The sequence below is a fragment of the Nerophis ophidion genome, linkage group LG10 (assembly GCF_033978795.1).
Source record: "Nerophis ophidion isolate RoL-2023_Sa linkage group LG10, RoL_Noph_v1.0, whole genome shotgun sequence".
NCBI lineage: Eukaryota > Metazoa > Chordata > Actinopteri > Syngnathiformes > Syngnathidae > Nerophis > Nerophis ophidion.
In genome coordinates this window covers 72,580,291-72,593,377 of record NC_084620.1, presented here as the reverse complement: position 1 = coordinate 72,593,377, position 13,087 = coordinate 72,580,291, and the positions used below count along the sequence as shown (strand labels likewise).

At 44.0% G+C, this 13,087-nt stretch overlaps 1 protein-coding gene across 1 annotated transcript in view; it reads left to right on the top strand.

Moving 5' to 3' along the window:
- The first annotated feature begins 8,390 nt into the window (after nucleotides 1-8,390).
- LOC133561313 (basic helix-loop-helix ARNT-like protein 1) overlaps nucleotides 8,391-13,087 on the top strand; it is a 55,836-nt gene continuing 51,139 nt past the window's right edge. Inside the window, exon 1 of the mRNA XM_061914678.1 lies at nucleotides 8,391-8,451. Within this exon, the coding sequence (XP_061770662.1) occupies nucleotides 8,391-8,451 (61 nt within the window). The remainder of the gene's footprint in view (nucleotides 8,452-13,087) is intronic.

Sequence of the window (13,087 nt, the reverse complement as noted above, 5' to 3'; positions counted from 1 at the left end):
GTCGCGGGGAGTGTGTATATATATATATATATGTATATGTATAGTTTTGTTAGGTACATAACTTCACATGTAAATAATGTACTATCCATCTATCTATCTATCCATCTATCCATCTAGCCATCTATCTATCTATCTATCTATCTATCTATCTATCTATCTATCTATCTATCTATCTATCTATCTATCTATCTATCTATCTATCTATCTATCTATCTATCTATCTATCTATCTATCTATCTATCTATCTATCTCTCTATCTATCTATCCATCTATGTGTTCGTTCATAGTTTTCATGCCTTCATTGACAATCTGCAATATAAATGAATGAAATAAATAAATGAAAATAACAAAACACATTGAACGAGAAGGTGTGGCCAAACTTGACCTGCACTGTACTGTAATATATATATATATATATATATATATATATATATATATATGTATATATATATATATGTATATATATATATATATATATATATATATATATGTATATATATATATATATATATATATATATATATATATATATATATATATATATATATATATATGTATATATATATATATATATATATATATATATATATATATATATATATATGTATATATGTATATATATATATATATATATATATGTATATATATATATATATATATATATATATATATATATATATATATATCAATCAATCAATCAATGTTTACTTAAAAAAAGCATATCCTGTACATAACCCGACCAAGAAATTAATAAGCGTGAAATAAATACAATTTTGTGTTTGGTTCTCTCACACATAACCTGAAATTTTTAATAGATCCCAAGAACATCTCAACTAAAAATGTCACACCTTTTCCACCTTAACTCGACTAAAAAGTCCTAAAGTACGCACAAATGGCCGACGCTAACTTAGCAAGCATATTCAGTAACTCGTGAAGGGAGCCTCGTGGCGTTTATAGGGCACACACGGCGTATCGAGTTGTCGCATGTCTGACATTGTTGAGCTCCTTGTGCTTCCAAAGCATGACCGCCAACCCCGTCCAGCACCACTTCATGCAGCCGCAGAGCGCTGCCTTGTCCGGGGGGGGCGCGGGGGGGGCTGCCTGGACTGCGTGGCGACATAGTTGGAGGGATTCCATGAAGGAAAGCCCCCCGCTCCGACTCTCCAATACGCACACACATAAAGGGTATACCACCGGCAGAGGGGGGGGCTTAGGTTGCCCTGACAAATTACCCACATCCACGGCACTATGGTTCTCAGCATGGGGGGAAACTGGACGGCCCAGTAGGAGGTGGGTGGATAAGTGGAAGGTCAGGGATTTAAAGCGAGAGGAGGGCAGCCAGAGTCCACGCTGTCTCTTAGAGGCAGACAACCTTCTCCAGCTCAAGACCTAAATAAGACACAAATAGACATCATCTATGTCTATTTATTACAAGGGTCCTCAAACTACGGCCCGGGTGCCGGATACAGCCCGCCAGCGTCCAAAATCCGGCCCGCGGGAAGTCAGTCCCAAGTTAAAAAAAATTTACTAGTTATTTTATTTTATTTTTTATTTATTTTCTTTTAAATCTGTCCTTTTGTAATCCATTTTATTCTTGTTACTCTCAGTGTCTCCTAGCCGCTCAGGCTAATCATATTGTCGAAAAATGCATTTTCCCATGGATAAAACTTGACATCAGCGGCAAATGCGCGCTCTTTCAGTCAATTAGTACGCGAGGATTTAATATATATATATATATATATATATATATATATATATATATGGATATCAGTACTTGGTACCCATCCTTAATGAACAGTTTAGTTGATGCTGTGATTACTTCGCAGAGTTGAGGCTAAGTTGGGACTGGAAGTCTTTCAAATCAGTTGGTAGCTTTGCTAGCATTAGCATCCCTAGAACCGGCAATATTTTTAATGAAAATCAACCATTTTTTTGTTTTTCTGCCACATGTAATAAAAATTGGGGGAAAAAAAATGGCCCTAATTTTCGGCCTGTGTACCTTCTGTTCATTCTATTTCCAATTCTGAGACGTAAATAAAAAAATTAAATTAGGGCCGTTTTTCGATTTTTTTTTCAAATATGGCAGATTTCAAAACCAACAAAAAATGGTTCATTTTCAATTAAATATTGCCATAAAATTGGATTGTGTGCTTTTTTCTTTTTATGGATTTACCAAAAAAAAATATAAAAAAAACATGTAATCCAAAATGCAAAAATGCGTGGTTATCTGTGCGATGACAAATTAAACCGGAAGCAGTATTTTAGCTTTAGTTTTTAGCATTACGGTCCGTGTACCATCCGTTCATCCTATTTCGAATTTTGTTATGCGAATCAAAAAACACCATTTTGGGCCATTTTTTCTATTTTCATTTTTGGGAAAAAAAGTTGGACAACTATTTAATGACACATTTTTTAAAGGACAGTAGGACACGCGAAGGAAGGAACAGCTAAAATACTGCTTCCGGTTCAATTTGTCATCACGCAGATAACCACACATTTTTACATTTTGGAATAACGTGAATTAGATTTTTGTGTTTATCTGGAAAAATAAAAATCAACAAAAAGGAAAACCAAATGTTGTGGCAATATTTTAATGAATTTCAACCATTCAATAAATTCATATTCAATAAAAAGAATTATGAGAGAAAATCAACAATTTTTTTTTTCTGCCACATATAATACGAATAGAAAAAAATGACCCTAATTTTCGGTCTGTGTTCCTTTGTTCATTCTATTTCCAATTCTGAAATGGAATTAAAACAACAAAATTAGGGCCGTTTTTCGATTTTTATTAAATGTGGCTGTCAAGACGGGGGGGGGTTGCAGCTTACTGCGGGGTCGTTCTCCCAGGAAAGCAGACGGACTACTCGGGACATGACGTGCAGGTATAAACATGATTTAATTTTAACTAAAAAAGGTACAAACAAAAAGCGCTCACAGCTGAGGCACAACTTGGCTAAGGAAACAAAACTAACACTTTAACGTAAACTATGAACGTAACACAAACAACACTTACTGTGACTTGAAAAGAGCAGCATGAACTTTGGCATGAAAAAACGAGCATTATTTACTGTGGCAAGAACAGAGCATGAAACGGACAACATCAATGACGCCAGGCCGACTGCCTGGCAACTACAAGCTTAAATACTGCCTCTGATTAGTACTCGGTAAGCAGGTGAGCACTAATCAGAGACAGGTGAACACAATAAGTAACCGTGGCTACAAAACAAGGGAATGAAAAAACAGGGAGCAATAGAATCCTAAACAAAACATGATCACAAGACATGACAGTGCCAGATTTCAAAACAAACAAAGAAGTTAATTATATTTATATAGCGCTTTTCTCTAGTGACTCAAAGCGCTTTTACATCGTGAAACCCAATATCAAAGTTCCATTTAAACCAGTGTGGGTGGCACTGGGAGCAGGTGGGTAAAGCGTCTTGCCCAAGGACACAACGGCAGTGACTAGGATGGCGGAAGCAGGGATAGAACCTGGAACCCTCAAGTTGCCGCCACGGCCACTCTACCAACCGAGCTATACCGCCCCCAAAAAATGGTTGATTTTCAATAAAGTATTGCCATAAAATTGGATTGTGTGCTGTTTTGTTTTTAGGGATTTTAATTTTTCCAGATAAACACAAAAATCAAAAAGAAAACAAATTCATCCAAAATGCCAAAATGCGTGGTTTTCTGTATGATGACAAATTGAACCGGAAGCAGTATTTTTGCTTTTCTCTCGCGTTTAGCTTTTTTTTTTTCAGCATAACGGTAACATCTTTGTTCAGCAGGAGTCCTACTCTTTTTTTTTTTATTTAAAAAGCGTCCTTTTGTTTCAGAAATTAAAATATTAAAAAATGGTCTGAAATTTATTTTTTGATTTGCATTTGAGAATTGGAAATAGAATGAATGCAAGGTAAACGGACCCCGAACACTGTTTCTGTCAGAGTTTGTTTGTGACAAACTCCAAGATGCAGAGATGGAGGTAGGCATGGAGTGAGAAATCATGATTTAATTCAACACTAAGACAAAAACAAACCAAAAGGGTACAAACAAAAAGTGCGCACGTGGGCGGATAACAAACAAAAAGGCCTAGCGTGGAAGCTAGCAGGTATCTAGCAAGAAACATAAGTCGTACTTATAATATGAAAACAAACTTGGAAGCAGGGAACAAAAGCAACAAACCACTATCGAATATAGCTTACCGCAACGCTGCATAGACAAGACATCATACGACACGACACGACAGGTAACAACGACACAAAAGCGACATCGACAAGACAACAATCCAGCACTCGACAGGAAGACAAAGCAGGTACAAATAAGAGCGGGCTGATTGACACCAGGTGTGGCCAGGTTCCAATCAGCCCCAGCTGAGGGAAAACAGCGCACAGGGAAAAAAAACAGAAAACAGACAAAATAAGAGCGCTGACAGGAAGTAAAAACAGGAAATACTAAACACACACAGAGGAAAAACTGAAACACAAACAAACTGTCAGTGGCAAGCCTGACAGTTTCATTTGGGAAAAATATTTTTTTTAAAAGTGATATTCAGTAACTTTTCCTTGTGATTTCTTTCTTGGGGAATCAGATTGGATGAAACGATCTTGAACTCGGGGTTTATTGCGTGCGTGCAATAGACATCCTATGATTTCATGAAGTCAAAATGTAATTTAAAGCATCCCTATGTAAGTGTAGACTCACCCTAAGTATCTTCATCCCCCTTCACCACCGCGTCCTGTGCACGCTTGATGGCGAGAGGAGCGCTTGTCGGCAGCGTCGAGAGGGCCGCCGCTCCAGACTGCCGGCGAGAGGATTAGGAGTCTGGAATGCAAGACACTCCTTGACCCCGGCGCGGCCTTTCCGACTAAATCCCTTGCCCATATCTGTCCCTCATGGGTCATGATCCAATTGGTCGCCCCCCTTCGAGAATGCTGACCCCCTCGTGCACCTCGCCGCTCGGTCTGCACCCAGCGCCGGCAGAGCTTCTAGACTAGGGGTCTCAAACTCAATTCACCTGGGGGGCCACTGGATGCAAAGTCTGGGTCAGGCTGGGCCGCTAGAAAAGATTTCTTAAAACAATTTTTTTTTGCAGACTCCTCAGCATGTGGATGGATGGGTGGGTTTGAATTGGTCCAGGTTATCGGGGACTGTGATTACTGATGGACAGGTGTTGCGGTGTGACCGCATTCAGGCACATAAGAAAACCCTCGTCTCCATGGCAACGTCTCTGTCGCTTTCACTCATTTGCCGCTTTTCCACTAAGGCAGGGGTAGGCTACCCAGAACGTTGAAATTGTAATTTTGGACCCAAATAACACAACGCTGTCAAGCGCCATTCATATAAAACGGGCCACACTAACATTAAACTTTTATATTAAGGTGGGGGCCACAAAATAATGTTGTGGAGAGGCAGAGCTGACGGAGCAACAGGGCCCAAGATGGCGGCGAGGAGGCAGAGATGACAACCGAGCGAAGAGGCGGGGTGTGCCGGGAGCGACGCCGCAGATGAGATCAGGTGCCTGCGTCGCGCACCTGGCCGCAATCATTTCTCCTCTCAGTGTATAAAATGGGAGAAGGAGGAGAGATCGGGGCAGAAGGAGCAGGAGAGCCCGCAGCAGCGACAGAAGAGCGGAAGCATCAAAGAGCAGAAACGTGGACCGTGAGCGAGCAGTGGCGAGGAGGAGCTGAAAAGCGACCCGACCAGAAATTAAGTTTTTTTGAAAGAATGAACAAGAGTCAAACCTGCTCGATAGCAATGTCCTTCCTCGGCGGTCCATTGAACCCGCACGACGACAGCAAGCAACTGTCACAAATGTCTCGCGGGCCGCGTGTCTGAGACCCCTGATCTAGATAAACAGCTTGATAAATAGCTCAAATAACAACAACGAACGGCCTACTTTTTAAGTCAGGGGTATCAAACTCAATACACCCGGGGGCCACTGGATGCAGAATCTTGGTGAGGCTGGGCCGCAAGAAAAGATTTCTTAAAAAAAATGTTTGCATACTCCTCAGCATGTGTAGTTGTATAATGGCATTTCAAATTATATCCCTTGTGCACCGGTCGGCGGATAATAGCCGGGAAAGTACCTGGATAGCGAGCGCAAAAAAAAGTGACGGCTGGAACCTGTGTGGAGTTTGCATGTTCTCCCCGTGACTGCATGGGTTCCCTCCGGGTACTTCGGCTTCCTCCCGCCTCCAAAACATGCACCTGGGGATAGGTTGATTGGCAACACTAAATTGGCCTTAGGGTGTGAATGTGAGTGTGAATGTTGTTTGTCTATCTGTGTTGGCCCTGCGATAAGTTGGCGACTTGTCCAGGGTGTAACCCGCCTTCCGCCTGAACGCAGCTGAGTGTCACGCCCACGAGATCATGTTTCGTTTTTGTCATGATTGGTGTGAATGTTGTCCGTCTATCTGTGTTGGCCTTGCGATGAGGTGGCGACTTGTCCAGGGTGTACCCCGCCTTCCGCCCGATTGTACCTGAGATAGGCGCCAGCGCCCCCCGCGACCCCTAAAAGGGAATAAGCGGTAGAAAATGGATGGATGGATGGTTATTTTTTGGACACTTGTTTCCCACTTTAGCACTTCCTTGTGTATTTTATCTCCATAGCAACTCATTAATTTCCACCTTGCTTTTCTTAAAGTCACGCCCCTGTCCTCAGTTCTCACACCTGTTAATCATTATCATAGCTATTATTTAAGCCACAGTTACTAGGCAGTCAGCCTGGCAACTTCCAATTACACAACTCCATTCATGCCAAGCCATGATGTTTCCTTCATGTTCATGTCACAGTAAGTTTTTGGTTTTGTTATGTCGCAGTTGTTTAGTTTTGTCTTTGTATATAGTCATGCCATTGTGCTAGTTTTGTCTTTAGTAGTGAAATTTGTTCTCTGCCATTGTGCGCGCCTTTTTTTTTGCCTTTTGTTGTAGTTTTTTTTGTGTTAGTAATAAATTAAAATGTACTTACATTCACGTCTCGCTCGTGTCAATTTCCCTTTGCATCGGAGAAACAAACTATCCCATAGTCCAAGTCATAGTCCAAGTCTTGATACTGACATAAGCTCCAGCGACCCCCCGTGATGCCAAAATGAGACAAGCGGTAGAAATTGGATGGAAGGATGGGTTAGAAATGGTCTAGGTTATCGGGGTACTGTTATTACTGACGGACAGGCACGTAAAAAAACCCTTGTGTCCATGGCAACGTCTCTGTCGCTTTCACTCATTTGCCGCTTTTCCACTAACGCAGGGGTAGGCAACCCAGAATGTTTAAAGTGTCACGTCTATGGGATCATGTTTTGTTTTTGTCATGTTTGGTTTCGTTTTTTGGACACTCAGTTCCTGTTCCTGCACTTCTTTGTTTGCTTTGTTACCTTGCCAACTCATTAGTTTTCACCTTGTTCTCATGTCTCACACCTGTTTGGTAGAGTGGCCGTGCCAACAACTTGAGGGTTGCAGGTTCAATTCCCGCTTCCGCCATCCTACTCACTGCCGTTGTGTCCTTGGGCAAGACACTTTACCCACCTGCTCCCAGTGCCACCCACACTGGTTTAAATGTAACTTAGATATTGGGTTTCACTATGCAAAGCGCTTTGAGTCACTAGAGAAAAGCGCTATATAAATATAATTCACTTCACTATTATTTAAACCGGAAGTTGCCAGGAAGTCATCCTGGCGACTTTATACCTCAACTCCCTTCATACCATGCCATCCATCCATCCATTTTCTACCGCTTATTCCCTTTTGGGGTCGCGGGGGGCGCTGGCGCCTATCTCAGCTACAATCGGGCGGAAGGCGGGGTACACCCTGGACAAGTCGCCACCTCATCATACCATGCCATGCTGCTTAATTATTCTCTCCATGTCACTTAAGTTTTTGGTTTATTTAAATGCCACAGTTAGTGTATTTTGTTCTTTTGTCCATAGTCATGCCTTTGTGCTAGTTTTTGTTTTCAGTTGTCAAGTTTGTTTTCCGCCACTGTGCGCGACTTTTGTTTGCCTTTTGTTAGTTATAGTGTTAAAGAATAAATGTGTACTTACATTCACGTCTCGCTCGTGCCAACTTTCCTTTGCGTCGGCAAAAACAATCCAAGTCCAAGTCTTGACCGAAAGAGCCATTTTGGAGCCAAATAACACAACGCTGTCAGGCGCCATTCATATAAAACCTGTGGGCCGCGCTGACATTAAACTTTCATATTAAGGTGGGGGCCGCAAAATAACGTCTGAGACCCCCGTTCTAGACCTTTCTTTGGTGATCAAGACCTACTTTTAGGGGAGAAATGTAAAGACATATCACTCTTGTTCTCCCTTCCATGTGTTTATGTACAGCTAAAACATAAATGAAGCGTTCCCCTCTCATCTTTAGGAGGCGCGGGCGGCGATCCATTTGCGAGCATGTCGGCCCCGAGAGTGACGCTAATGGAGGCGGAGAGCAGCAAACACATCGGAGCAGCGGGTGAGTGGCAGAAAGAGAAAGAGAGATGGGTGATGGCCGTCACGCCTGTCCCACATGACATGGCTGCCTAGAGAGATGAGAGACAGATGGGTGTCCTGCTCGCCGTACAGAGGCCTCCTTGAATAAAATATCACTCTTGTGATTAATTTATACTTCATCTGCATAGCCTTATTGTTTTTTTTCTCCCCCCTTTGCTGTCTGTCATCATTCATGTGGCATTCTTGGAAATGACACACTTACTGTACATCCCTGGAAAACAGACCTGGGCCAATCTGGCCCGTCGGACTTTACCAAAATAATCTTTTTGGATCGTTAAAGGCCTACTGAAATGAGATTTTCTTATTTAAACGGGGATAGCAGGTCCATTCTATGTGTCATACTTGATCATTTCGCCATATTGCCATATTTGTGCTGAAAGGATTTAGTAGAGAACATCCACGATAAAGTTTGCAACTTTTGGTCGCTAATAGAAAAGCCTTGCCTGTACCGGAAGTAGCAGACGATGTGCGTGTGACGTCACGGGATGTGGAGCTCCTCACATCCGCGGATTGTTTACAATCATGGCCACCAGTAGCTAGAGCGATTCAGACCGAGAAAGCGATGATTCCTCCGTTAATTTGAGCGAGGATGAAAGATTCGTTGATGAGGATAGTGAGAGTGAAGGACTAGAAAAAAAAAAAGACAAGGGCAGTGGGAGCGACTCAGATGTTATTAGACACATTTACTAGGATAATTCTGGAAAATCCCTTATCAATCAATCAATTAATGTTTACTTATATAGCCCTAAATCACTAGTGTCTCAAAGGGCTGCACAAACCACTACGACATCCTCGGTAGGCCCACATAAGGGCAAGGAAAACTCACACCCAGTGGGACGTCGGTGACAATGATGACTATGAGAACCTTGGAGAGGAGGAAAGCAATGGATGTCGAGCCGGTCTAACATGATACTGTGAAAGTTCAATCCATAATGGATCCAACACAGTCGCAAGAGTCCAGTCCAAAGCGGATCCAACACAGCAGCGAGAGTCCCGTTCACAGCGGAGCCAGCAGGAAACCATCCCAAGCGGAGGCGGATCAGCAGCGCAGAGATGTCCCCAGCCGATACACAGGCGAGCAGTACATGGCCACCGGATCGGACTTATCTGCTTATTGTGTTACTAGTGTTGTAGTGAGATTATACTGTCGTACCTGAAAGTCGGAGGGGTGTGGCCACGGGTGTGGTGACCACCAGTGTTTCTGAGGGAAGCCACGTTTCTCGACGAGGCGAAGGCAGGCGGTTGGGCCAAGCTGAGCTTTTTTTCCCCCTAATCCACGGTGGAAACATCGGCGGCCAGTTGGAGGAGGCAAGAGAGTCCGCAACTGCCTCTTTGACAGGTGCACGGGGAACGAGGCAAGCTCCGCTCATGTCTACGGTAAGAGCCGACTTATTATCACAATTTTCTCACCGAAACCTGCCGGTTGACATGTGGTAGGGAACCATGTTCGCTTGACCGCTCTGTTCCACACTAAAGCTTCACCGTCATTTTTCAAGAATGTAAACAAGGAAACTGTGTTTGTGTTGGTAAAGGCGGCCGCAATACACCGCTTCCCACCTACATCTTTCTTCTTTGACGTCTCCATTATTAATTGAACAAATTGGAAAAGATTCAGCAACACATATTTCCAGAATACTGTGTAATTATGCGATTAAAGCAGACGACTTATAGCTGGGATCGGGCTGGAACAAAATGTCCGCTACAATCCGTGACATCACGCGCACGCGTCATCATACCGGGACGTTTTCAACAGGATACTTCGCGCGAAATTTAAAATTGTAATTTAGTAAACTATAGAGGCCGTATTGGTATGTGTTGGAATATTAATATTTCATCATTGATATATAAGCTATCAGACTACGTGGTCAGTAGGAGTGGGTTTCAGTAGGCCTTTAAGATGGAATCTGTAGCTGCCATTATAATGTGTAGTCATGTTGTAAGTCTTCAACTTTACAAAGTACAAACCCCGTTTCCATATGAGTTGGGAAATTGCGTTAGATGTAAATATAAACGGAATACAATGATTTGCAAATCCTTTTCAATCCATATTCAGTTGAATATGCTACAAAGACAACATATTTGATGTTCAAACTGATAAAAAAATGTTTTTGCAAATAATAATTTACTTACAATTTCATGGCTGCAACAAGTGCCAAAGTAGTTGGGAAAGGGCATGTTCACCACTGTGTTACATCACCTTTTCTTTTAACAACACTCAATAAACGTTTGGGAACTGAGGAAACTTTGAAAGTGGAATTCTTTCCCTTTCTTGTTTTATGTAGAGCTTCAGTCGTTCAACAGTCCGGGGTCTCCGCTGTCGTATTTTACGCGTCATAATGCGCCACACATTTTCGATAGGAGACAGGTCTGGACTGCAGGCGGGCCAGGAAAGTACTTGCACTCTTTTTTTACGAAGCCAAAAATGTAGTTAGTAATCTTGTCTTTGCCGTCTAGTCAATTGAATATGGGTTGAAATGGATTTGCAAATCATTGTATTCTGTCTTTATTTACCATTTACACAACATCCCAACTTCACTGGTTTTGGGTTTATGCTGTGGGGCTGTCTTGGTTGACAAGACTCTGCAGCATCGCGTGGACAACGGGGGCGGTACCTCTGGATTGGCAGACCGGGGTGGTGGTCCCTCTCTTTAAGAAGGGGGACCGGAGGGTGTGTTCCAACTATCGTGAGATCACGCTCCTCAGCCTTCCCGGTAAGGTTTATTCAGGTGTACTGGAGAGGATAGTCGAAAATCGGATTCAGGAGGAACAGTGTGGTTTTCGTCCTGGTGGCGGAACTGTGGACCAGCTCTATACTCTCGGCAGGGTTCTTGAGGGTGCATGGGAGTTTGCCCAACCAGTCTGCATGTGCTTCGTGGACTTGGAGAAGGCATTCGACCGTGTCCCTCGGGATGTCCTGTGGGGAGTTTTTAAAGAGTATGGGTTATCGGACTGTCTGATTGTGGCGGTCCGCTCCCTGTACAATCAGTGCCAGAGGTTGGTCCGCACGTTTCCAGTAAGGTTTGGACTCCGCCAAGGCTGCCCTTTGTCACCGATTCTGTTCATAACTTTTATGGACAGAATTTCTAGGCACAGTCAAGGCGTTGAGGGGTTCTGGTTTGGTGACCCTGGGATCAGGTCTCTGCTTTTTGCAGATGATGTGGTCCTGATGGCTTCATCTGGCCAGGATCTTCAGCTCTCACTGGATTGATTCGCAGCCGAGTGTGAAGCGACCGGAATGAGAATCAGAACCTCCAAGTCCGAGTCCATGGTTCTCTCCCGGAAAAGGGTGGAGTGCCATCTCCGGGTTGGGGAGGAGACCCTGCCCCAAGTGGAGGAGTTCAAGTACCTAGGAGTCTTGTTCACGAGTGGGGGAAGAGTTGATCGTGAGATCGACAGGCGGATCGGTGCGGCGTCTTCAGTAATGCGTACGCTGTATCGATCCGTTGTGGTGAAGAAGGAGCTGAGCCGGAAGGCAAAGCTCTCAATTTACCGGTCGATCTACGTTCCCATCCTCACCTATGGTCATGAGCTTTGGGTCATGACCGAAAAGATAAGATCACGGGTACAAGCGGCTGAAATGAGTTTCCTCCGACGGGTGGCGGGGCTCTCCCTTAGAGATAGGGTGAGAAGCTCTGTCATCCGGGAGGAACTCAAAGTAAAGCCGCTTCTCCTCCACATGGAGAGGAGCCAGATGAGGTGGTTCGGGCATCTGGTCAGGAGGCCACCCGAACGCCTCCCGAGGGAGGTGTTTAGGGCACGTCCAACCGGTAGGAGGCCACGGGGAAGACCCAGGACATGTTGGGAAGCCTAAGCTTCCCTGCTTAGGCTGCTGTCTCCGCGACCCGACCTCGGCTAAGCGGAAGAAGATGCATGGATGGATGGATGGATGGATATTTAAAAATACAGATACCGTCCCCCAGACACATTTTTTACCAACCAATGGGGCCCATTCGACGTAGAAATGATGCCAAAAAAAACAATAATAGCATTGTCATTCACTGTGTGGACAAAAGTATTGGGACTTTAATGGGACAGTAAAAAATGGGAAATACAGTATATGGAGTTGTTTACGGTCCGTTTGGGAAGGCTAGAAGATGTTGGATTGTGTCTTTGGGACTTTATGTCTATTTGTGAGGTCAGAGGTGCCCAGAGTTGGTCAAGATGTAGACTAAAGATGGAAGAGATGCCGACCCCTAATTGATTGATTCATTTTGACTTGCACATGGCGTGCAGGTGTACAATCAGAAAAGCCAAAGTCCGTCGCCTTATGTTTACGCTCTCCGTGTGTGTGCGAACGGACACACGCGCTTCCACCCCGCCAGGCACCCGTCTCACAGGGTCAAATAAACATCTGTGAGGAGCCCGCCAGCTCCTCCAACGCTGGCCCTCACCTGTGTCACGTCTGCCTGCCAGTGCCATCAAGGTGCGTCAAGGGTCCAATCTGGCATCTCTCCAGCCGTCGGCTCCACGCTGCACCTCGGCGGGCTGGCACGCTCGCCCCCTCCCGCCTTCGTGTTTCCACCTCCTCGCTCCTGCAGGGGTCTGCCACTCACCTGTCATTTCTTTCATCAACTCCTCTGTCCACACCCCCCCCCCCC